This window comes from Sturnira hondurensis, unplaced genomic scaffold (assembly GCF_014824575.4).
Source record: "Sturnira hondurensis isolate 20B ecotype Veracruz unplaced genomic scaffold, ASM1482457v3 Scaffold0000867, whole genome shotgun sequence".
NCBI lineage: Eukaryota > Metazoa > Chordata > Mammalia > Chiroptera > Phyllostomidae > Sturnira > Sturnira hondurensis.
The window spans coordinates 3,191,570-3,217,269 of NW_028073498.1; the positions used below are offsets into that span (position 1 = coordinate 3,191,570).

Below are 25,700 nucleotides of genomic sequence, written 5' to 3' on the forward strand. Positions count from 1 at the left end.
TAAATGTTTGTTGTCCTTAATTTTGGTTGCACCAGGAGGCCAGTGTTTCCACCTACACCTCCATCCTGGCTGGAGGTTTGCGTATCATCATCTTTTAGACAAGAGTCCTACTCAGAAAAAGTGGTCCAAAGGATTTGCCACTTGCTACCTACCACCCGAACAGGTCTCATTTTATTAAGAGTGAACACCTGCTACAAACAGGTGACCTTCCAAGGCCACTAACGCCTGAGGACAATGTATGGGGCTGGCAGAAGTGAAGGGAGATTCTCTCCTGTCTACTCTTATTAGATAAAACCCCATCAGGTCCCCCACACTCGTTTTTCCCTTTTCCACTAACTTGCAGGGACAGGTACAATAAATAGTGAAAATGAAACCTTCCTACACAATGTCTACAAAAGCATCTTTCTTGCTCATGGCTTCATTGTGCATGTTAGCATATCGTGACTGACAATGGATGAACAAACACACATTCAGCATATTTACAGACAAACCATCCATATATCATTTTCTACATTTCAAAATGGTACAACCTATTTAATGAAGGATGCCAGGTTCTAAGCTCTATCTTAATAAAGATTTAGAGATGACTTTCAAGCATTAAGTGCTGACTGACTGAAACCAGGAATAAAAGTAGCTTTGCTTTTAGCCACTTTGTTTATTGTGCTGCTGAGATAAGTTGTTTGCGCCCTCTCATCATTAATGGCCTGTAATCTAAGGATGAAAAAATGGTTCCTTTGCATCATAAAATATGTGTAGCCTTAGTAGATAGGACCAAGCTGAACCACACAGGTATATAACCAGTGAAATAAATCAGGCCAGATGGAAGTCAGGCTTCATATTTCACTGTAAGGTCAGTGTTTACAATGACACATTTCCTGCCCACCTCAAACCCCTTTCTGATCTGGATACTCTTCGCTGTGCTCTCATGGCATCCTATACATGCATCGTTATATGGGCACTAATCTCACTGTCCTGCAATTACTGGTGTAAACAACTGCCTCCCCAGAACTCAGGGGACGAAGCATACCGACAGCACTCAACCTGGCGCACTGCACACAGTAGGTGCATACTGTGTGTACAGGTAAAGTGAATGTAAGACGGGTGCTTGAAGAATTCACAAGACAGGAGACTGCATTAAAAAAAAAAGAAAGCAAGCATCAAATTTAATTTAAATTTAAAAATATCAGAAATTGTCTGAAAAAAATCAATGGAGCAAATCAACTCCCAAAAAAGAGGGGCTGCATCTTGGTGATCACATTTACTGGAAGGGTTAGACAAAAATAAAAATGCCATTTGGCTTAAGAATTTGTAGGTTATGTGCAAACCAACTCATTTCAGGAGCGGAAGAATCCTTGGTCATTTCTCAACATCAAAATTTACGCAGGTTTCTCTTTTACTATCTTCTACATGTAAAGATGCGATCATACAAAGTCTCCTAACTTCCACACAAGATAAATTCTTTGTTTCAGCCAACTCTCAACGGAGGCGCAACCAGCACAACGCCATCTCCCCGGACAAAGAGCATCGGGATATTCCGTTTTGTTGACTGGAAGAAGAAAAAAAGAAGAGAACATATTCATACAAATATTTAGTAGCACTGTTTGGGATTTTTTTTATAAGAAAAAATTGAAAACAAAAAACACACAGATTCATCATAACACAAACAAACTGATTAGAAAACCTGATCACTGACCTTTGTAACACAAAGAGCCAATCTATTAACGGGTCGCTTTTCCTGGACAGCAGTAACTGGGGCCGAGTGGAGCGATCCACTCACATCCATTCTTTTCTCAGTACACAGCTAGACTGTATGTCTCATGCTCCCTTGCAACCAAATACAGCTATGAGGCTGAGTTTTAAACCAATGAGAAGTAAACAGAAGTGGCTGACCGATCCATAAACCCTGCCCACGAATTTCCCTCTATGGTCTTCCTCCCACTGCTGGCAAACCCATGGATGTCAGAGCCCTGGGCCCCTGGGGCAAACATCTAGAAGAAAGCCATTACGCTGACCTAAAACTCCACTCAGGACTGTTACGTGGGGAGAAATAAAATCCTATGGTGCTGAGCCATCAGATGTTGCTACCATACTCATACACATGAAACAGATACCCTGGGAGGTTAGCCTTGGTGTCACACCTCAGGAAGTAACAAAACAGACATGGAATGTTTAAAATCCTCTTATGCCTTGGCAAACACATGGTAAAACTGCAATGACATGGACAGTAGCCCAAGACCTCCCAAACCTATAGGTTCTTGGGGGCGAGATTAGAAAAGTCAACTGGTAATAGGTGCTACTGTTAGCAGGTACGACTGTTAGCCTGATGCACTCAGCAAGAAGTGTAAGAAAGAGATGGATTCAGGAAAAGAACTAGCTGGTGTTCAAGCAGAGATTACAAGACATAGAATTCAAAGGGTTAGAAAAGCCAACTGTTTTTAGACCTCAAACTACAGACACAAGCAGGAAAAAGCTTTGAAGAACAAAGCCCAGTAAAACTCCTGTTAAACAAACTCAGCCTTGAAGCAAAGATCAGATTAAGGGTACTGCCTTCCCACCCACACTCAGTCTAGCAAATGGCCTCAAGGTAGTGAACATTAATTTGAGGGAGAGGAATACAGGTGAATAAAGGTATTAAATAAAGGCATCTAAAACCTACATCTAGGAGAGAACACTGATTGGGGAACCTGGCCCACAGTATTAATTAGAAGTAACCAGATTGTAGTCATACAAGTCTTTTTAAAGAAATTGTACTGCCAAAGAAACCACAGCCTGCATAAAAAGGAAAGCCTTTGAAGCTCCGCAATTAGGGCTGCAAGATTTAGCAAGTAAAAATCCAGGTCATCCAATTACATCTGAATTCTAGATAAACACAAAGAATTGTTTTAGTGTAAGTATGTGCCAAATATCACATGAAACACACTTGACACAACAAACGGATTTGTTGTACTATGAGGTCAGGGAAGAGGCACATCTCCCCAGGGGATTCTCAAAACTAAGGACCAATAACTGCTATATGTTCCCATTCTTTCCTTTCCCGAAAGGGCTTGTATCGTGGATAGCCTGCCCTGGCTCTGCTTCAGTGGATGTGTGTGTGTGTGTGGGGGGGGGGGCGCAATGGCAATTCATTCATCCTTTCTAGTTTACAGCAATCTGTACCACAAGTGCCCACCTGTAGATCTGACAGAAAACTGCCAATCATGTGGAGATCCCAGACTCTGAACAAGATGTCCTGCTTACCTCCTTGGGGGTAGAGGTGAGTGTGTTCTGTGCGTAGGAAGTAGGGTTCTGCAATACTCACTCTTGCTGGTCTTCACAGAAGCTAGACAATCCCATTCCCAAAGCTCAATACAGCCATGTTCATACCGGTGCGGGCAGATTCCCAGAAGGAAGACAGCGCACCAGCCAGGCAGGGCACTCATGGGAGCCGTTAAAACATGGGAGCCGGTGAACCACACGATCACGGTTAGATTCCCGGTCAGGGCACATGCCTGGGTTGCAGGCCAGTTCCCAGCAGGGGACTCACGAAAGGCAACCATACATTGATATTTCTCTCTTTCTCTCCTTCCCTTCCCCTCTAAAGATAAATAAATAAAATCTAAAAAAAAAAAAAAAAAAACTCCCCAAGGACTCTTCTCTAGCTGCCCAAACAGAGCCACCCTGACTTAGCTGTCCTAAGCTCCACACAGGAAGCAGTATCCCATAATAGTCCCACAAATGCAACTTCATAGTCACTAGAGAGGAGCATGTTACATTACAAGTATCACATCACACTCAGGCAAGCCCAAAGCTACAGGCTAACAGCAGAGTTCACTCCTAGTTCACATGCGGTTTTCCAACCAGCGACCACTCTCACCATAAGCAATGTTTCCTAGTAAAACAGCTGACCTTCCACTTACATCATGTTACTAGGGAAAGAGAACTGGGAAGGATCATTTTCCCATGGAGGTAATTTTTAAAAAATCCTATGGTATACAGAGATATTTGGTTGTCAAGAGAGCAGACTATGGCAGAAATTGCTAGCTCTTCATAAAAATTCCTTTTTCTTTCCTTCTTGGGTACACAATTAAAGTATATTTCCCAGGCTTCCTTACAGTTGGGTACGATCTTATCACTGAGTTCTAGCCTAAAGAACATGAGAAGATAAATGTGGCACTTCAAGGCCAGGTTCATAAAACTGCTCATGAACACTCCTCCATTTCTTTGTGCTACCAGTGGCTGGAGGTGAATGATGATAAAGAGAGGAAGTAGAGCTACCAGATAAAAGGAGCCGGGTTCCTGAATAACTATATAGAGGACACCTGTCTCGAAAATTAGGTGACTGAGAAACAAACTTGGAATGAAGACAACTGTACTTGAACAACAATAAAAAAAGTTAAAAAAATAAAAAATAAATTTTAAAAAATGGGGAAAAAAGAAACAAACTTGGATTTCCGGCCAAGATGGAGGTGTAGGTGGAAACACTGTGCTTCCCTGCACAACCAAAATTAAGGACAACAAAGATTTAGAAAGAAAAACACAACCAGAACAGACAGAAAACTGAATTGTATGGAAGTCCAACAACCATTCAACGAAACCAGTAAGAGGGGCAGAGTGGGTGGCCGGCAAAGAGGAGTCGCAGTAGGAAAAGGCAGTGGCCACCAGCCCAGCAGTGCAGGTAGTGTGGAACTGACCGCGGTCACACACTCGCACCCAGATAAGCTAGGCAAAAATGGGCAGCAAGACAGACCGTACAACCCAAGGCCCCAGCACCAGGAAATAAAGCCTAAAACTACTGACTGAAAAGGTGCCAGCTTGTGGGAAGCAGCAGAAGGGACTGAAATCCGAGAGAGAGAGCAGAACAAGTGCCACTGCTCCCTCTCTGATCCCACCCCACAACCCAGCAACTGGGTTGCCATGCCCTGGTGAACACCTAAGGCTCCGCCCCTCACTATGTAACAGGCATGACCAGACCAAAACATTACAGCTCAAACAGAAGAACAGATCAAAGCCCCAGAGCTAATACTTTTAAGCAACCAAGAAGAGATAGCCAACCTACCAGATGCACAGTTCAAAATACTGGTGATCAGGATGCTCACAGAACTGGCTGATTTTAGTCACAAATGAGAGGAACAAATGAAGGCTTCACTAAGTGAAATGAAGGAAAATGCACAAGGAACCAATAGTGATGGAAAGAAAACTGGGACTCAAATCAATGGCGTGGACCAGAGGAAGGAAGAAACATTCAACCAGAAAAGAATGAAGAAACAGGATTTAAAAAAATGAGGAGAGGCTTAGGAACCTCCAGGACATCTTTAAACGTTCCAACATCCAGATTATAGGGGTACCAGAAGGGGGAAAGAAACAGCCACGAGTGGAAAACGTATTTGAACAAATAATAAAGGAGAACTTCCCCAGTCTGGCAAAGGAAATAGACTTCCAGGAAATCCAGGAAGCTCAGAGAGTCCCAAAGAAGGTGGACCCAAGGAGGAACACACCAAGGCACATCATAATTACATTACCCAAGATTAAAATGGAGAGAATTCTAGAAGCAGCAAGAGATAAGGGGACAGTCACCTACAAAGGAGTTCCCATCAGACTGTCAGCAGATTTCTCAAAAGAGACCTTAGAGGCAAGAAGGGGCTGGGAAGAAGTATTCCAAGTCATGAAAGGCAAGCATCTAAGATTGCTCTATCCAGCAAAGCTTTCATTTAGAATGGAAGGGCAGATAAAGTGCTTCTCAGATAAGGTCAAGTTCAGGTAGATCATCATCATCAAGCCCTTACTATATGAAATGTTAAAGGGACTTATCTAAGGAAAAGAAGATTTAAAATATGAATAGTGAAAGGATAGCAAACTCACAGTTATTAACAACCACACCTAAAACAAAAGCAAACTAAGAGGACAGCTAGATCAGGAGCAGAACCATAGAAATGGAGATCACATGGGGAGTTAGCAACAGGGGAGTGGGAGGAGGAAAAGGGGGGAGAAGGTACAGACAATAAGTAGCACAGAGAGTAGGTAGAAAATAGATGGGGGGAGGGAAAGAATAGTATGGGAAATACAGAATCTAAAGAACTTGTGACATGTGGACATAAACTAAAGGGGGGGAATGTGAGTGGGAGGGGGGTATACAGGGTGGAGGGGAATGAAAAGGGGAAATGGGACAACTGTAATGGCATAATCAATAAAATAGATTTTCTTAAAAAAAGAAACAACTTGAACTGTGCTAAGCTAGTACGTGTTTGGGGAGTATTTGTTGCCAACCTGTCTATAAAGGTAAACTTTCTTTTAAAAATCTTTTATGAATTGATTTTAGGGAGAGAGGAAGAGGAAGAGCGAGAAACAAACACGGATTCGCTGTTCCACTTATTCATGAATTCATCAGTTGATTCTTGCATGTGTCCTGACCTCGTATCGAATTCACAACCTTGGTGTATCTGGACGACACTCTACCCAACTGAGCTATCTGGCCAGGGCCTGTAAGGGTAATCTTCCAACTACCCTGAGGTGAGTTACCCGCCCTGAGCTACCCGTTCACAGCATCCATCCAGAAGACCAGGCTACAGATCAATAATTTTTCAGAAAAAAAAGGGGTTCAGTGTGTAAACTTACATTCTCTAGGTAAGAAAAGAATTCCATAAAACCAGTATCAGAGAAAAAAATTTAGTGGATTTTGTAGTAATAGCAGTGAATTTCACCCAGAATTTAATATACATACACATACATTTATGTGTAGACTACATGAGTGAAATTTAAATTTAGCCTCAGGTTAGATCAACAAGTTTCAAAGAGGGAAGAGTTTATTTCATTGCCAAGGACTGCAGACCCAAGCCTTGTCATATACAGGAGTGGGGGTGAGTGGTTATATGTGTTCTCTCTTCCCATCATGTATCAGGTACGATGACAGACACAAGACATGGAGATGAATAAAACACGAACCTGTCCTCCCAGAATCCCCATCCTACAAACGAAAGTAGAGAAAGAATGAGTTTATCCTACAAGAATTATACATAAGAAAAAGATAAAATTATTCATGGCAGGATAGTGTGTGTTAGCAAAAGACTGGAAATGTCTACCTTGTCCATCAACAGCAAAACAGTTAAATAATTATGGTACATCTATACAATGGAGCACTGTAAAGCTAAAACCAAAAGTATGAAGAAGCTACATATGAAAAAGGAATAAAGAAGCTACATATGCAAATGGAAAAGGCTCTGAAATATATGAGATATATTAAGTTGAAAGAGCAATATGTACAACAACATGCACGGCATGCTATTTTAAAAAAAACAGGGAGGGAGAATAATCCATTAGCATAAAGACACTGAGGAATATTCTCAAGAAACCAGTATCAATGATTACCTCTGGGGAGGAAGGTAGAAAGAAAATACAGGATGGAGTGAAAGACTTTTTTATTACATTACTTTTCATGTTTTGTGACTTTTAAACTGTGTGACTCCATTATCTACTCAAAAAGTTAAACGGAAAATAATGCGAAGTGGGTAAGAAACAAAATACGGTATGTGTTAAGTATTAGTGAGATATATATGATGGGATCATGAAGAGAGGAATTACTTCAGAATGGGAAAGTTTGTAGAGAGAGAAGAGTTCCTTCCATATGGGGGAGTTGGCCTACAGTTGCTCTGTCCAATATGAAATTTGGACAGGTGGTTAAAATAAAATTAAAATTAAATATCCAGCTCCTCAGTCACGCTGGCATACACTTCAAGTGCTGAACAGCCACATATGGCTACTGAATCGAGCACTGGAGAGTTAGAGCATTTCCACTGGTGGAGAGTTCTGCTGGACACCGGCTGTCTAGAGAAAGGTCTATGAGAAGTATGCGATGCCGTCTAGAGGCCTACAGGCGAGGGTCTGCAAAGTGAGGGAGGATGCTGCAAGCAGAGGGAGCAAGGTGGCTCAGTTCCAAAAGGGCGACAACATCCCCAGGAGAAACCTGGGAATCAAAGCACAGGGAATTTGCTGAAGGAAGGTGGTAAATGTGATGGCTAGTTGAAAAAGTAGGCCGGGGCCAAGTAATACACACAGGCCTTAAGCAGTTTACAAAACAGAGACCCTAATTATGCAGGGCTGAGAGCAAAAAGAGTCAGACTGACTGCGACCAACCTTCCCATTAATAAGTCAGTTCTCAGTTATTCAGAAGTCAATTATTAAGTTATGGAAAAACACCTATATGGTCTGTGGGTCTCCCTGTTTTGGTAATGTTGATACATGCATTAGTGATTTCAACAGAGGAAAGAGAGAAAAACATAAAATGGGTCCAACTGAGGAAGCATTTAGTCTGATTTCCTATCTAGGAGAGAAATACCAAGAGTGTAGTGGTTGTTTTCCATGTTGCTGAATAAAACTGATCATAGGTATTCCCCACAATATCACTATCTTTCCTTCTTCTGTATCTATAGTTAATATACATTTATATACTATGAGGAGAAATTATCACATACACATCTAAAAATCCTACAAGGTGCAATTGTTTGTACAAGAAAATAGACCTTGCGTATGGAAAATGACATACTACACTTTCTAGAGAAGAAATTGTCTTTTTCTTTACAGTTGAAATGAAAAAAGTATTTTTTAAAAGATTTTATTTTATTTATCTTTAGAGGGGAAGGGAAGAAGAGGGAGAGAAATATCAATGTATGGTTGCCTCTCGTGAGTCCCCTGCTGGGAACTGGCCTGCAACCCAGGCATGTGCCCTGACTGGGAATCGAATCACAGTTGTTTGGTTCGCAGGCCCACGCTCAATCCACTGAGCTACACCAGCCAGGGCGAGAAAAGTATTTTCATCTATCCAAAGATGTCATTTTTAATATTATATCTAATAAACATGGCAATGCAAAAACAAGTCTCATTAACTAACTTTGCCTCTCTGCTGCAGCTGCAGCTGCATCTCTGGGAGCCAGAGAGACTGCGCACCCGGCCGCACACAGAGGAACGGCCCTCAAAGGCAGCAGTCATGAGCCTTTACAAGGTCAGTGACTGCTTGGAGAATCTGTTACAGACACTCCGCCCAGAGATACACACGTGTGCAGACCCACAATACCTTCAGCTTCGGGAGGAACCCACTGCAAGCTGACTGGAAAAGTGGTGAGAGGCAGACCCATGCCAGCTCACCATGGATCTAAAGAGAGCAGCACTGCTCCTCTCTCTACAAAGAGACACCACAGTTGACAAGGACTGATCCCTGTCACAAGTAGAATTCAAGACAAAAGTGTGAAAATGTTTATGGAGAGTCTATTTTTATGGTGAAATTTTTAGGTTAATGTTACATGAAAAAAGCAGAATGTAAATTGCACATTCTGGCTGGGTGGTTCAGTTGGCTGGAAGGTTATCCCGCAACCAAAAAGGCTGTGGGTTTGATTCCTGGTCAGGGCACATACTTAAGTTATGGGTTTGATCCCCAGTAGGGACGTATACAGAAAGCAACCGATCGATGTTTCTCTCTCTCTGTACCCACCCCCTTTCCTCTCTCTCTAAAATCAATAAAAACATACCCTCAGCTGAGAATTTTAAATACTGTTAAAATTATATATTCTATATTTCATCACACCGAAGACCTCATATGTAAACTTCATTTCAACTAAAAAAGGAAAAAGCTTCCAAGTAAACTATGACACAATTCCTCCCCACATCTCATCTGAGATACAAACCCATTTGAGATGCTAAAATGTATGTAAGAAACAGAAAGTGCACCTTAGAATTGCTACATTATGATCATGCCCGTGTTAACTTAAAAAAACAAGCAACAAGAAAGACAGAAAGGAAATAAAAGAAAATATTTTCAGTGGATATTTCTGGTTGGTGGGATGGGTAGTTTTTATTTTTCTTATATTGTTTTTGTCTTTTCTAAAGTCTCTTAGTGAATATGCATTATTTTCATGCTCAGGAAAAAAATACATTTTCTAAGTGCAAGGGATTAAAAACTTCCAAATTTATTTCCATTGAGACCAACAGAGACAGACTATGTGAGGTGTTTCAACATAAAAGGAGTTTGGTGTTTTTATGGGAAAATAACTTCCCAGAGTAGCTGTTGAGAGATCTTGTAAACATATCACCTAACATGAAAAGGTTCTACCAGGTGGAATCTTCTCTTCTCTCAACAAAAGGTAAGAGTGACTCTGTTACATTTTGGCATCAGTTTGAGCTTTTATTTGCCCCAGATGTCTTACAAGAGGAAGTTCCTATTTTTGTCTCTGAGGCCCTACCATCAAGACCTGCCAACAAGACCACCTACCCTTTATCTGCAAGGGATTTCATAATGCTTTTTGGCTTGAGAGGTCTTACGGCTTTGTCTCAAGACTGGGAATCATGTCTTAGCACACAGAGCAGGATGCAGGGTCTTGTCTCAACCAGGCAGAAAATATTACTGGTAGTTGTGTTTTCATAACACTTTTAAAATGTAAAAAAAAAAACACCCATAACCCTGTTTTACAAGCTTCTCTGATATTGAAGACCCTAACACTAAATTCAAGTAATACTTGTATAGTATACTAAATTCTAATATATTTATCTGTCATCCCTGAGATTATCTAACTCTTCTCTAGATAATACTTTCTCCAGGCAGAGGTTCTCAAATTTGAAGGTGCCTTAGAACCACCTGTTCAACAGCTTGTTAAAACTCTGTCCCTGGGCTCCATGCTTAGAGATTCTCATTCGGTAGGTCAGGATATGGCCCATGAATGTGTATTTCTAACCCAATCAAGTGGTGATGCCAATACTCCTGGTTCAACAATCACCCTGGAGAAACAAATACCACAGGTCTGCTTTTTGCTATTATGTAGCAGAACTTCCTTCCGGTTTCCTTCAAAGTTGTAACAGGTGCATCTAGTTCTAGGACAGTAAGTTTAGTGAAGGAGTCTGTGCTCCCCAAAACAACTGATATATTTCATTCAAACCCTTACTCAAGTGATAATATTTCTGAACTAAAAAAGTTCCTTCCCTCTTGCCCCAGTTGGTGTGGCTCAGTGGACTGAGTGCCAGTCTGTGAATCAAAAGGTTGCCTGTTTGATTCCTAGTCAGGGCACATGCCTGGGTTGCGGGCCAGGTCCCCAGTAAGGGGTGTGTTAAGAGGCAACTACACATTGATGTTTCTCTCCCTCTCTTCTCTCTCCCTTCTCCTCTCTGAAATAAATGAGTAAAAATCTAAAATAAAACAAAAAGGTTCCATCCCTTACCTTCATATGAATTCATTTCTTCCATAATGATTCTCCATTAAGTCAATTATAGTTTTCTGGAGATCCAGTGAACAAAAATGAACACGGCAGCATTTTCCAAGGTAAGCAGCTTCTGTGATTGCCCCCAGTGATCCCTGCCTCCTGGTGTTTATGTCCTTGTATAACCACCTCCCTTTGAGTGTGGGTGGAACTTGTGCCTTGCTTCTAACCAATGGAATACTGCAAAAGCTATGAGATGTCACCATCATGATAGATAGTAACTTCCATCTTGCTGGCCAATTCTTCCATTGGGTTTGATAAAGCAAGCTACCAGGTGGTGGTAGAGGCCAATATGCCAAAGAACTGAGGCTCTCAGTCCAACAACTTCATGGAGCTGAATCCTGCCAACAACCATGAAAGTGAGCTTGGAAGCGGATCCTCCCCAGCAGAGCCTTCAATGAGACCCCAGCCTTTGTGCAGCTCCCTGAAGCAAAGGACCCAGTTAAGCTGTGCCTAGACACCTGACTCACAAAAACTGTGTGCTAATAAATGTGTGCTTTTAAGCCATTAAGTTTTAGGGCAACTTGTTATGCAGCAATACATATTCTTAAGACAAGTATTGTGGTTATATAAGTTTGGGAAATACTATACAATTTCACAGAGACAGCAATGCAAAACAGCTTTAACCCACGCCTAGTTCACTGGGCTGTTAGAATTAAATATGATGCATATAAAATGGATAGCACAGTGCCTGACACACAGCAGGCATTCAGCAAAGGTTAGTTCTCCAACCTCACACACTTCCCTTTGTCTCCTGTTAGAATGAGTTTACATTATGGTAGAACACTTTCTCCTATCTAGTGCATGCTCCCTTAGATATTTTGCCTAACTGTTCATGTTCAAGGTACCTGAAAATTTCTGTGTGCTAGGCACTTTACAAATTAGATTTTGAAGCCCAGAGTGGCAGGGACCAAACATGCCTGCCAGATCCTAGAGATTTACATGATAATCTCTTGTATTCGATCTATCTGTGTTAGCTCAGCAAGAACTTAAGTGCTATCCTACCAACATCGAGATTCCACTGTCTACCAATTCCATCAATGACTCTGAGTTCCAGCCCCTAACACAAAGAACCCTGCAGGCTTTGAAGCCAGTTAGACATAGGTTTGAAATCCCTACCATATTTTTTCTTAGCTGAACTTAAGTTTCTTCAGCCAGAAAATGGGAGTATCACTGACCTCAGTGTTACTGGGAGATTAAATGTGGTAAAACACGCAAGGCTTTGGCATATAGCAGTTATTCGAGACATACTAACTTCCTTCACCCAGCCCTCTTTATTGTCTTCCTGAATAAGTAAATATTTTCTCTCTACCCTTTTTTTTGTTCTCAAAGTATTCCCTCTAAGTTCAATTTGAGTGACTGTTTTCCCCTAACATTATTTAGTAGAGAACTCAGAACTAGAGATTTTTACATATCCAAGAGCTAAGAGTTCATTGTCAGTCCCCTCATTTTTCAGTTGAAGAAGCAGATATATATAGAAAGAGAATGACTTACTGTTACAAACCATAGTGCTGTCAAATCTTGGAAAAAAGAGAGCCATTCTCAAATAAAATTAATAGAAAGGCAAAATATTAACAGCCTGATAAAAGTAGTTAGCAAGTTATATACCAGAAGTTGAGACTGGATTAAAATGAACTCTTAGAATGCAATTTTTTCATCTACTTATGCTATTTCCACTTCCCAGTTAATTGTAAAACTTTACTAACAGTACGCACCATGCTTCTCTAAGACTACACTTCGTTATGTCCACTCCCTCCCTAGTCTGTCCTCCAACAACCTGACCATACACTCATTGCCTAGAGACAGCAAGGCACTGTGGGGAACAGAACGAATAATGCCCTGGTCTCTGCTGTCAAAAAGCTGACAAGATGAAAAGAATATAGAAAGGAAAAAGTGAGTGAGATCAGTGTCAGCTCAAAGTGCCATGGGTTAGAAGATACAACCAAAGGAGGAAATGACCGAAGGAGGAAAGATCAAGATGGTCAGAGAAAGCGTCACAAAAGAGGTAGGGATGAGCTGGTTCTTGAAAGAGGCTTTGTGGGAAGAGACAAGACAGTCCAGCTAGGTAAAATACTATGGGAAAAGACAGAAGTAGAATGATAGAGGGCACACTCTGAAGGCAGTCAACTTAACTACAGTCATCAGAATGGAGAATGGAAAGTTACAATCACACTATGGAGGGCCTTAACCTAGCCTGATCTTACACTCTGCTCTATAGGCCGTAGAATGCCTTAATTAAGTCTGTCTCTAAGCATGACTGTGACAAATAAAAGCAGTGTTCAAGGACAGTTAGTGGCAGTCAGTCACGCACAGGCTAGAATGGAGGTGCACACGAAGAACAGTGCCTGAGCCAAGGTCATGGTAACAAAAAACAAAGTGATGACACGTATCAACATGAACAAAGACTCACACGAAGTAGTTACTAACCTGTGGGAGTAAAAGGGAGATCTGGAGATTCGTGGTCTAAATAAATGAGCAAATCATAAACAGAAGTAGGGAATTTTTTAAGGTGAAGAACACTAGTTTAGTTTTAGATGTACTAGATTTGAGGTAACATCCATACCAGAGAATTTTCAATAAGAATGTTGGAAATAAGAGCAAAGCTCGGAAAAGGAAAGAAACTGAAGACAAGTTTATCCATACTTTTACTGGCCACCTATCAGAACATGCTGCCAGCTCTCCATGCACCAAACTCAGTGCATCCTATTATCATCCTGGGAGGTATGCACAGGTACTGGCATTTCACAGAGGAGGTCCCCAAGGCTTAGGAAGTTCCTATAACTTGCCCAAGTTCACATAACTCATCAATAGCAGCAAGGATTTCAACCCAGATCTATTAAGAGCCCAAGCTTTTATGCTGTACTGATTATTGTTATAGACTCATGGCTTATAAAATAAAAGTTACTAAATGATATCTTTGAGGAAAAAAAGTGCAAATAAAAAACTAAAGCCCATGTTCAGAGAGAGAAAGAAAGAAAACTAGCAAAAGAGTCAGGGGTGGTTGAAGAAGGAGGAAAGCCATGATAAAGCAGAACTACAAAACCAAGGCAAACACCTGAACACTTACTATGTATCCATGGCTAATCTGAAGGCTGTATTAAGTGGGTCCTATTACCACCCCCACCTTAGGGACCAGGAAACTTAGTCACAGATGAGTGGGTAATTTGGTATAACTATATAGCTGGGAAGCAAGGGAGTCAAGATTTGAATGCAGGGTTAAACCACCATGTTCTAGAAGGACCAGAGACCGGTTTCCTAATACTTAAAAGACTTAACAACAAATATGATTTTTCTTATATTTGAAGAATAAAATGTGCCAACATTTAAAAGATCTGCGTAACTCAGTGAACTAGTATGTTCCAAATGACCAGCACTTGACGTTATAAATTCACACAGGTGTAAAAGATCCATTTGAGGTGCAAGGCAGACCAATGAATTTGCACATAACAAAGTACAAAAAGTTCAATAACATGGTTTCACATTCCACACTGCAACTAACCTTTAAGAAACCACCACTCTTGAGTTTGAGGACAACCCCCAACTATCTATCTGTGAGGTTGAATTTTCTTCAATTATAACATATCACAACACATTAAATGCAGAAAAAAAGATGTGAGAAACTAGATGTAATTAAGCCACGCAATAAAGATATTTGCAAAAAAAATGTGAAACAGACACTTCTCACTAAACACCTTATTTTAGAAAATACAGTTATTGTTCGTAAGAATGCTACTTATGTTAACATAATAGGTTTATTATTTTTAATGCGTTAATAAATATTTTAAAATTTCTCAGTTTTAGTTTCTACTGAGTATTGCTAGATCAAATCCACATCAAACAAAAGAACATTGTCAGTACTATTGTTATATATTGGCACACACAGGAATCTTACACTGTCGTATCTTACTGAATCCTGACAACCCTAGGAGAGGTTAAGTGGTAGTATTCCTGCTTACCAATAGGGAAACTAAGTCTGCAAAGTTAATTCCCCTGCCCAATATACCCCAGGTAGGAAGTGGCCAAGCCAGTGCTAGAAACCTGGTCTGTCTGACCCCAAAGACTTTGCTTTTAATTGCTACACTCCATTGAGTCCATGAGTAGGTGTTAAAACATGACAGGATTTCCATAATCGTTAAACTGTTGGATGTTAAAAACAATTAGCATTTTAAAAACAGTAAGCAGCCCTGACTGGTATAGCTCAGTGGATTGAGCGTGGGCCTACAAACCAGAGGATCGAGGTTCAATTTCCAGTCAGGGCACATGCCTGGGTTGCAGGCCAGTTCCCAGCAGGGGATGCATGAGAAGCAACCATACATTGATGTTTCTCTCCCTCTCTCCTTCCCTTCCCCTCTAAAGATAAGTAAAATCCTAAAATAAATAAATAAATAAAAACAGTAAGTAGAATCACATGACTTACTTTATATATCTCTTCATATGTTTCTTCATCAATTTCTATAGTAGTCACAGTTTCTTCCACATCTCCCAATATCATATTTAAATGTTGATCATAAGCCTGAAGTGGGAGGGTGAGGGACCAAAAAATTACAAAATTAAGAAACAATGAGCAGGGCTTACAATATGCAAATGGCTCAATTACAAGTAACACATAGTACTTATACCACAAAACAAATACCATATGATCTCACCTATAAGTACAACCTAATCAATAAAACAAACAAGCAGGCAAAATATAACCAGAGACATTGAAATAAAAAACAAACTGACAGTAACCAGAGGGGAGGGATAGAGGGTAATGGGGGAAAAGGGGAAGGTCTATCAAGGAACATGTACAAAGGACCCATGGACAAAGCCAAAGCAGGGCAGGATTGAGGGTGGGGCCGGGGGAAATGGAGACAACAGTACTTGAATGACCAAAAAAAAGTATACCATAAACTTTTACTTACAAATCAAAATAATCTTGGGTTCCAGCCAAGATGGAAGTGTAGGTAGAAATGTTTCCCTTTCTCGCACAACCAAAAGCAGAATAACAACCAATTTAAAAACAACAGACAGCTAGAACTGCCAGAAAGGCAAACTGCATGGAACTCCAACAACCAAGAAGTTAAAGAAATATTTATCCAGACTGGTGTGCCAAGACATAGAAATATGGCCCAAATAAAGGAACAGATCAAAACTCCAGAAGAAGAGCAAAGTGACAAGGAGATAAGACAACCTATCTGATGCAGAGTCCAGAACACTGGTAATCAGGATGCTCACAGAAATGATTGAGCATCAGTGGCAAAATGAAGGAAGAAATGAAGACTACAAAGTGAAATAAAGGAAAATATACAGGGAACCAACAGTGACAGGAAGGAAACTGGGACTCGACTCAATGGTGTGGACCAGAAGGGAGGAGGAAACATTCAACCATAACGGAATGAAGAAACGAGAATTAAAAAAGACAAAATGAGGAGAGGCTACAGAACCTCTGGGACAACTCTAAGTGCTCCAACATCCAAATCACAAGGCTGCCAGAAAAAGAAGAACAAGAGCAAGAAATTGAAAACTTATTTGAACAAATAATGAAGGAAAACTTCCCCAACCTGGCAAAGGAAATAGACTTGGAGGAAGTCCAGGAAGCTCAGAGAGTCCCAAAGAAATTGGACCCAAAGAGGAACACACCAAGGCACATCATCATTAGGTTACCCAAGATTAAAGATAAGGAGAGAATTTTAAAAGCAGCAAGAGGAAAGGAGACAAGTTACCTACAAAGAAGTACCAGTAAGACTACCAGCTGATTTCTCAAAAGAAACATTGCAGGAAAGAAGTATTCCAAGTTATGGCAAGCAAGGACCTACATCCAAGGTTACTGTATCCAGCAAAGTATCATTTAGAATGGAAGGGCAGATAAAGTATATCCCAGATAAGGTCAAGTTAAGAGTTCATCATCACCAAGCCCTTATTATATGAAATGTTAAAGGGAATTATCTAAGAAATAAAATAAGATAAAAAACTATGAAGAGTAAAATGACAACAAACTCACAACTATCTACAACTGAACCTAAAAAGCAAAAAGAAAAACTAATCAAACAACTAGAACACAAACAGAATCACAGAAATGGAGATCACATGGAGGGTTATCAATGGGGAGGAGGAGGGGGAGAATAGGGAGGAAAGGTACAGGGAATAAGAAGGACAATTGGTAGGCATAAAACAGACAGGGGGAGGTTAAGCATAGTATAGGAAATAGAGAAACCAAAGAACTTATGTGTACAACCCATGGACATAAACTAAGGTGTGGGGGGAATGCTGGAGTGTGGCTGGGAGTACAGGGCAGAGGGGGGATAGAGGGGAAAAACAACTGGGACAACTATAATAGCATAATCAATAACATATATTTAAATATAATAATAATCTTGGTGTATAAATACACTGTTTCATCAGAAATCATTTCCAACAATAACTAAATTGACCTGATAAAAATATAAAACTGTTTAAATAGCCAAAAATGAATTTAGTTAAAATAATTTGAAATTATTTTCAAAGGGTCACCCTACTTTTTACCCAAAACACTTCCATCATTTATAATAATTAATTATAAAAATAGCAAATTCATCAGACTTTTAAAAAAAATTCTCATTCTAGGATTTTTTCATTGCTTTTAGAGAAAAAGAAAGGGGGGGGGAGAGAGAGAAATATTAATGTGAGAGAAAGAAATCTGATTGGTTGCCTTCTTATATGCACCCTGACCAGGGATCAAACCCATAACCTGGGTATGTGCCTAGACTAGGAACTGAACCCGACTTTCTGGTCTACAGGATGATGCTCCAACCAACTGAGCCACACCAGCCAGGGATAGGCTTCTTTCATTCTTTCAATTCCATTTCTAATAGTGTGGAAGTAAAATACTTTGTTTAATTGCTAAGATGATAGCATTATAGTCTCCTAAAGGCATAGGACACCATTATTCAATCCTCCCTGTCCTAAACACCACAAGGTAATATAAGTAAAGCAACACCCCACCCATTTATAACCTAGCCAGAACTAACTTGTGTTTAGCACTTATGGGCTCAACCAGTAAACGCTGTAATACAATATTCAGGGATGTCCTCAATCTAAACTCCAAAGCTCATTCATTTTACTAAAAGGTGAGCCTCCAGGGCCTTATTCAGAACCCACTTACTTCTCTTAACACTTTAACAAAGTGTTACATGGTTTACTAGCTCACATCAAAATAAAAGCATTCAATTGGCCACATGGGGAACTGCTAGGCAGAGCACACTAAGAGCAAAAATCTACAGATTAGGGCCAGGAAAACAAACAAAAGTTTGGGGGGGCTGTTTAGTACAGAGGCAACAGAATTTCTACATAGGGAACTAAAAAGCTTCAAAGAGTTAAGGCAGTATGTTTATCCCAGAGTAGCTCTCCATGTGCCACTGACTGGCATAGGTGATTAAGCTCAATTCTGTTTTTCTTGGCAAAGTTGCTACTATTTCATTTCCTGGGGTTCCTTTTCCCCTAAGGCTAGCTATACATTAAGAATAACGTCTCCCTAGGTCCTTACTTCTTTTCCAGGAATAGCAGGTTCTTTACCTTTAGGTTTTATGGGAGGTAGAATCACAGTACTTAAGAGTGAGGCTGAAGCCAGACTGCCTAGGTTCACAATTTACTGACTGTGTCACCTCATGCAAGTAACTTCACCTTTTTGACCCTGAGTTTCTTCAACTACAAAACAGGGATATTTAGTATCTGACCTCATAGGTTGTTATAAAGATTAAATGGGACATGTATTATATACAAAACATTTGGAATAATGCTCAATAAATTTTAGCTATTTTTAATCACTTTAGGGTAGAATGGCAGTAATAAAAACAATGCAATCTGGAAAGTAACACATTATCAAGAGGCAAAACCTTTAGTTTCTCTCTCTGAATAAATGGGTCCACTTCAAGGCACCAATCCTATAAAAATATATGCAGATACACCCCCCCAAATGTACAAAAATGCTTATTGCAGCATTATTTATAGTAGCAAAAAATGGAAAACAATCTAAATATCACTAATGCCATATAAAGAATTCCACGTAACTTCTGGTCAAGATAACAGCATAGGTAAACGTGGCCCTCGCATCCTCCCACCACATCAAAATTGCAATTAAACTACCGAACAACCATCATTCGGATCCACCTGAAATGTAGCTAGATAGAAATCCTACAACTAGGAAATTAAAGAAGCAGCCACACAGAAAAGGGTCAGAGGGCCAGAGGTGCTGAAGGGGCTGTCCCCACACCCACGTGTGGCAGCAAAAAACCAGAAGGGGTATGTTGGTTGCAGATGTCCCCGAGGAGAGGAGCAAGGGATTCCAGACCCACACCAGACCCCCAAGTCCAGGGTTCTAGTGCTAGGAAGAGAAGTTCTCCTAACTTCTGGCTGTAACAACCATATGAAAGTGAGACTGAGTGAGATGAAGGCTTCTGGAGTCCTGGGCAATTCCTCTTAAAGGGCCCATAGACAGAGTTACCTGACTCACTCTTTTTTCTGAGCTCCAGCACTGGTACAGTGGATTGAAAGGCACCAAGAACATATGGGGAAGAACTGAGGTACTTGGCATAAGAGTGAGAGTTGGGGAGGGCCGCCTTCTACCAGACAAAAGTGCTAGCGGAGGCCATTGTTCATTTGCCGAGCATCCCCCGCACCAGAGCCAGCTATGGTATCCTCCAAGTGTGATCAAACCCCAGGTGCCATATCTGAGACTTCATCAACCTACCTAACACTGTTTGCCCCGCCCTGTTCACTCCCTGAGGCCTCGCCCATCCAAATTTGGGGGCTCACCCAAGCTGTTTCTAGTGCCTTTTCCATACAAATGGCCTGTCTTGGCTCATGCTTTAGACTCTCCTAAAATCTCTCAAACAAGTGACATCTGGCCTCAGCTGCCCTGTACCTCTCACTAAGTGGCTCCAGGCTTGGCACTAGCAGCAGCTGGCAATGGTTTGCAGTTTGGCCTCTCCTGGGAACCTGCAAGCCCAGCACAAGTAGCAGTCAGATGCAGATCACTATGTAGCGCAAGCCACATGGCCCCAGGCGGAACACAGGTGGCTGTGGACCTTCACCTGAACCTCCCGGGAGGTGCGAGAGCCAGCACTCCCTGTGGACAGCTTCAGACCATGTTAAAACACCACCCTCACAGTGATACACTCACAGGGCAGACTCAGCAGGGACCATGGCCCTGCTAAACTGTGGGGCAGACCCCTCCAGCCAGTCCTTGCAGACAGCCAGCCTGGGGAGTAAATTCCATTGACGTGCCAACACCGATCAAGGCTCAACTACAACAGGAAGGGGTACACAGGCCACATGGGGTTGGGGGAATGCAACTGGCATGCCCAGTTTGGGTGACTGGGGAGGCTGTGTCACTGGACCCTACAGACACCTACATTAGGCCACTCTACCAAGGCCTGGAGACACAGCAGCCCTACCTGATACCTAGAAACAAACGCATAGAGGCCTCCAAAGTGAGGAGACAATGAAACATGTCCAAATGGAAGAACAGAACAAACTCCAGAAAAGGACTAAATGAAACAGAGACAAGCAATCTGCTAGATGCAGAGTTCAAAACACTGGTTATACGAATGCTCAACGAACTTAGGGGAAGAGTAGTTGAACTCAGAACTTTAATAGCATATAAAAGGACATGGCAACCATGAAAAAGAATCAGTCAGAAATGAAGGTTAGACTACCTGAAATGAAGAATAATTTACAGGACATCAACAGTATAGTAGATGAAGCTGAGAATCAAATCAGTGATGTTACATAAGGAAGCAAAAACACCCAAACAAAAGAGCAAAAAGAAAAAAAGAATCCCCTAAAATGAAGATAGTGTAAAGAGTCTCTGGGACAATTTCATGCAGACCAACAGTGACATCAATGCCATGCCTGAAGGAGAAGAGAGAGAGCAAGAAGTTGAAAACCCATTTGAAAAAATAGTGACAAAATAACTTCCCTAACCTGGTGAAGGAAATAGCCATCGAAGTTCAGAAGTGCAGAGTCCCAAACAAGATGAACCCAAAGAGGCCCACACCGAAACATATCATAATTAAAACACTAAAGTTAAAGACAAAGAGAGACTCTTACAAGCAGCAAGAGAAAGGCAGTTAGTTACCTATAAGGGAGCCCCCATAAGACTGTCAGCTGATTTCTCAACAAAAACTTTGCAGGCCAGAAGTATTCAAAATGATGAAAAGCAAGGACCTACAACCAGGATTACTCTACCCAGCAAAACCATCATTTAGATAAAGAGCTTCCCAGATGAGGAAAATTAAAGGAGTTCATCACTACCAAACCAGTATATGAAATATTAGAGTCTTCTTTAAGAAGAAAAAATGATATAAAAAATATGAACAATAAAATGGCAGTAAATACTTATCTATCAACAAATGAATCTAAAAGAACAAAATGAAGAAGCAGAACAGAAATAGACATATACAGAGAACATTTTAAAAAATATTTTATTTATTTATCTTTAGAGGGGAAGGGAAGGAAAGAGGAAGAGAAACATCAATGTATGGTTGCTTCTTGTGCATCCCCTGCTGGGAACTGGCCCCTGCCAGGAACTGGCCTGCAACCCAGGCATGTGCCCTAACTGGGAATTGAACCGCGATCGTCTGGTTCGCAGGCCCGAGCTCATTCCACTGAGCTACACCAGCCAGGGCCCAGAGAACATTTTGATAGTCGCAATACGGGGGATGGATGGAAAAGGTAACAAGATTAAGAAGTACAAATTGGTTGTTACAAAATAGTCACAGGGATCAAAGTATGGCATATAGTCAATAATATTCTAATAACTACATATAGCATACATCTGAAACTAATGTTGTATGTCAACTGTAACTGAAACATAAAAAAATGATTTAAATTAAATAAAAAACTCCATGTAAGCATTAAACACAATAAGAATGTATATGCACTCACAATCAATAACTTCCAAGGAAGATTAAGTGAAAGAGAAAAGTGCTCAAAAATATTTATAGCAAGATCCCATTCTTTTAGAGATGATGTATATACCATCTCTAAACGTGTACATTATACATATGGACATAAATATAAATATACACAAGTGGATATGCAGAAAAGATCTGAAACACCAGAGACCCAGTTTTTAACAGTGGTTACCAACAGAAGAAATGGGATTTCACCTTTTACTCTACATACCTCTGTGCTGTTTAATTTTTTCACAAGAAAACACAAATTTATGTATATGTCAGTAATTTAAAGAACATTTAAATAAGAATGGAGAAACATTATTTGCAAAAAGAAGTAAAAAATGAAAGAATAAATTCAAGTTTCTGTTATGAAAAATGTTAAAAATATGAATAAATTAGTCTTATTTGACTTATTGAAATACAGGTGACCTTCCACCTCACTATCTTCTACATTCAAAATGCTCGTCCACAGTGGACATTTTCTACATTTGAAGGGCATGAGAGTAGGGAGAGATGACACAAAAATAATCTGATTTCAAGGTAATTTACTTACATGTAATCTACCTCGAAGCTCTCTGTCATTTCTCATTTTCACATAAATTCGTTCATCCAGGCTGAGCCTGATAAGATCCAGGGGCTCTTCTACGGTGTTGGTAGTTTGTTGCTGATAAAAGAAACAGGCTTAGTAATATAATTACTAGAGAAAATGTAGTGCTCAAATCAATGCTATGCTGTGTGACTGGGCAAATAACCCAACACCTCTGTGTAGTAGTCTCATTGTTTGTAAAATGTGGATTACAACAGTACACACCTAATACTGCTTGTTGTGAGGCTTAAATGACATATGAAGACTCAGAAGAGTAGCACAAAGTAAATGCTATACAGATGAGGGCTGAAGCATACACACACAGGAAGGAGTTATACAGCAATATAATGACAGAAAATCCAAACTCCCTGACCCAATTTCAGGGTACAGGGAGTTGCTGTCAGGGATGTTAGCCTTATCTCAACTATCATTTAGTAATTTGACAAATACTCACTTAATGATTACTACACAATCGTCAGAATGCTAAGCAGAGATGGAAGTTTGAGGGAAGATTATGAGTTCAGTACCGGGCAGGCCGACTTTCGGTCGCCAAATGGCCAATAAGAGAAATATATTCATCAGACTGTATAGAGGCTGAGAGCACTGGTTTTGGAGTCAGGCAACAAGAGGGCAACTCCTGACTCTGACACTTATGAATCAAGATTAAAAATTATGCCATCTCTAGTCCTTAATTTTCTTGGCTATAAAATGAGGAAGCCACAATCTTCCCTTCATGATTCTTAGGATTAAATTAGCTAACATATTTAATGTATTTAACATGGTATTGGGCAAAGAGTATGTATAAATGATTGTCACTGTTTACATTAAAGAATATTTGGAAACAGGTGTCAGAGAGATCAGGTCCAGAATGACTTGGGGTCATCCACGTGGATGGGATGGTTGAAGGCAGGCGAGTTGATACAACTATTCAGAGAGAGCTTCTTCGCTGAGTACAGGAAGCCAATGAAGGAAGGTGACTGAACATTACAGGCTCTACAGCCTTAAAAGGCTAAATGAGAGGAGAAAAAAACCAGCTGGACTCAACTGGTCCCTATCCCTAGTTAAATGAGTGTTTGTTAAGGACCAACTAACCAACTCGGTTACAAGGAGACAGAAGTCACTCCCTGCCCTCAAGCCTCATTCTAGTCCAGGGAGGCATCTAAATAATTATAACACTATATACACGTGACAGAGGCCTACTGCTCCTTTAGCCTCAGTTTGGGATGCCCACTGTCTACCCTTTTCAACTTGTAGCTTTAAATATTTCCTTTTCAAAGAGGCCTCCCTGATCACCCAATTCATTCACTCAATAAATGTGCAGAGTGTTTCCAGCCCTGTTCTAAATCCCAGAACAGTGCACGAAACTCCTGCTCTTAAGAAATACACATTCTGGGAGGCAGGGCAGGAGACAGACATTAAACAAAGCTTGCACTTAATATGAACAAATAACATGTTATGAAATTTTTAAAAAGGACTGGGGAGAATGCTATTTTATGTAGGAGGCCAAAGAAGTCCTCTTTGATGAGGTGAGATTTCAGTACAAGTTGTGGCCTGGTGCACAACGATCCACAACCTGAGGAAGAGTATGCTGGGGAGGAGGAAGAGTAGGTGAGAAAGCCTGTAGGACTATCAGTTCTTCTGTAAACCCGTTCCTTGTTTGTTTCCTTCATACCACATCACAGTTCCTACATATCGCACATATTTGCGTTTACTTTTTATTTGTCCTTCTCCACAATACAAGCTCCAAGTGGGGTCAATGTCAGGGTTCCTAGTGTTTAAAACCGTGTCTAACCACACAAAGCTGATGTTCACGAAATATCTTTTGAAGGAGTAATAATTGTTGCACTCAGAAATGATAAAACTCCTTAACTTTATTATCACGCTATTAGAATCCCCACAGTTCCGTGAGGCACGCACGGAGAATTCCCATCCTATAGATAAAGGTGAAACTCAGAGAAGAGAGAAAGAGGGCGGAGAAACTAGTTTTCAGGAGGACTTCTAACAAGACTGTGAAAAAGTCTTCTAACAAGACTTCTTCAGGCTGTGAAGCCTGAGGCAAAACTCAAGGCCGTTAACGACCCAGAGACAAGAGGCATGGTAACCACCTTTCTATGGACTTGAAGCAAGCAGCCCTAGTATGCAAAACCGAACAGAGCTAGCGAGGCGTGAGGATGCCGCTATTCCCCGAGCTTCTTAAGAAGCACTCACCTGGTCCACGTCGTCCGCCATGTTTCAAACCCTGCGCCCTTTCCCGACTCTCGCGTTATCACTCGAGCCTCTCCAAGCTCCGAAAACGCGAGAACGTCATGCACCGGAAGTAAAAGTCTGTTTTGCCCCTTCTGGCGTCCAGCAATTTGCATTGCTCGTTAGGGGCGGGGCTTAGGTTTGGGGCGTGGCTCAGTATAGAAAAGACAGGGGCGTGGTCGGGCATCTTTCCACCTGGAGACCGTAGCCGGACTTTGAGCAGTTTCCCGCAACTCCATGCGCCACTCCAAAAAGTAGTTTTGCCCAGGCAAGATGGCTCGGAAGCGGGCCGTCTGCAAAGAGTCGCGGGGACAGGAACCGCGCAGCCAAAAGGCCAAGGGTAGGAGCACGGCCCTGCGTGAAGAAAAGGAGGCAGGTGAGAGCGAAGCCCAGCTGGGCTTAGGGGGAGACGCTGAAGGAGATCCGGCAGCAGGCCTTGGGTTCGGGGAGCGGGGAGTTCGACCCCGTGGAGATGTGCGGCGGAGGCTGTGCGCATCCTTGCTAAGCGGAGGACGTTACCTGAGGCTGGTGTTTGTGCTGCTTCCGGGTCCTCCCCGACGTCGCTCTGCCTCTTGTCCTCGGGGAAGGAATGATGCTTTCTGAACGGTTCCAGTGAAACCCACGAAACTAACCACGAACTTCCCCAGAACTTCTTTTCTGGTCTTTGTTGTCCACAATATAAAACCCAACCTCCTGGTAGATAACAAAGGGCTGAATAGAAACGGTATTTGCAGCTATTTG

At 41.2% G+C, this 25,700-nt stretch overlaps 2 protein-coding genes across 4 annotated transcripts in view; one reads left to right on the forward strand and one right to left on the reverse strand.

The window, feature by feature from the left end:
• Nucleotides 1-1,239: 1,239 nt before the first annotated feature.
• On the reverse strand, nucleotides 1,240-25,032 carry LSM3 (LSM3 homolog, U6 small nuclear RNA and mRNA degradation associated). The gene is made up of 4 exons (XM_037051381.1): nucleotides 24,924-25,032; nucleotides 22,683-22,793; nucleotides 15,631-15,726; nucleotides 1,240-1,546 (listed from the first exon to the last, which is right to left on the reverse strand). Exons 1-4 carry the CDS (start codon nucleotides 24,942-24,944, stop codon nucleotides 1,466-1,468), a joined length of 309 nt encoding a protein of 102 aa, XP_036907276.1. The 5' UTR covers nucleotides 24,945-25,032; the 3' UTR covers nucleotides 1,240-1,465.
• Nucleotides 25,033-25,121: 89 nt separating this feature from the next.
• XPC (XPC complex subunit, DNA damage recognition and repair factor) overlaps nucleotides 25,122-25,700 on the forward strand; it is a 41,383-nt gene continuing 40,804 nt past the window's right edge. For 2 of the 3 annotated variants that reach the window (XM_037051339.1, XM_037051348.1), the window contains exon 1: nucleotides 25,123-25,335. In XM_037051339.1, the coding sequence (XP_036907234.1) occupies nucleotides 25,233-25,335 (103 nt within the window). In that variant the 5' untranslated portion in view covers nucleotides 25,123-25,232. Of the gene's footprint in view, nucleotides 25,336-25,700 lie in introns of all 3 variants that reach the window. The other variant, XM_037051355.1, reaches the window with a different exon arrangement.

Coding starts and splice junctions, on each gene's coding strand:
- LSM3 (XM_037051381.1), bottom strand. CDS start 24,944: ATGGCGGACGACGTGGACCAG. Junction 22,794..24,923: donor TGGCGGACGACGTGGACCAG/GTGAGTGCTTCT, acceptor TTCTTTTATCAG/CAACAAACTACCAACACCGT. Junction 1,547..15,630: donor CATATGAAGAGATATATAAA/GTAAGTCATGTG, acceptor TTCTTCTTCCAG/TCAACAAAACGGAATATCCC.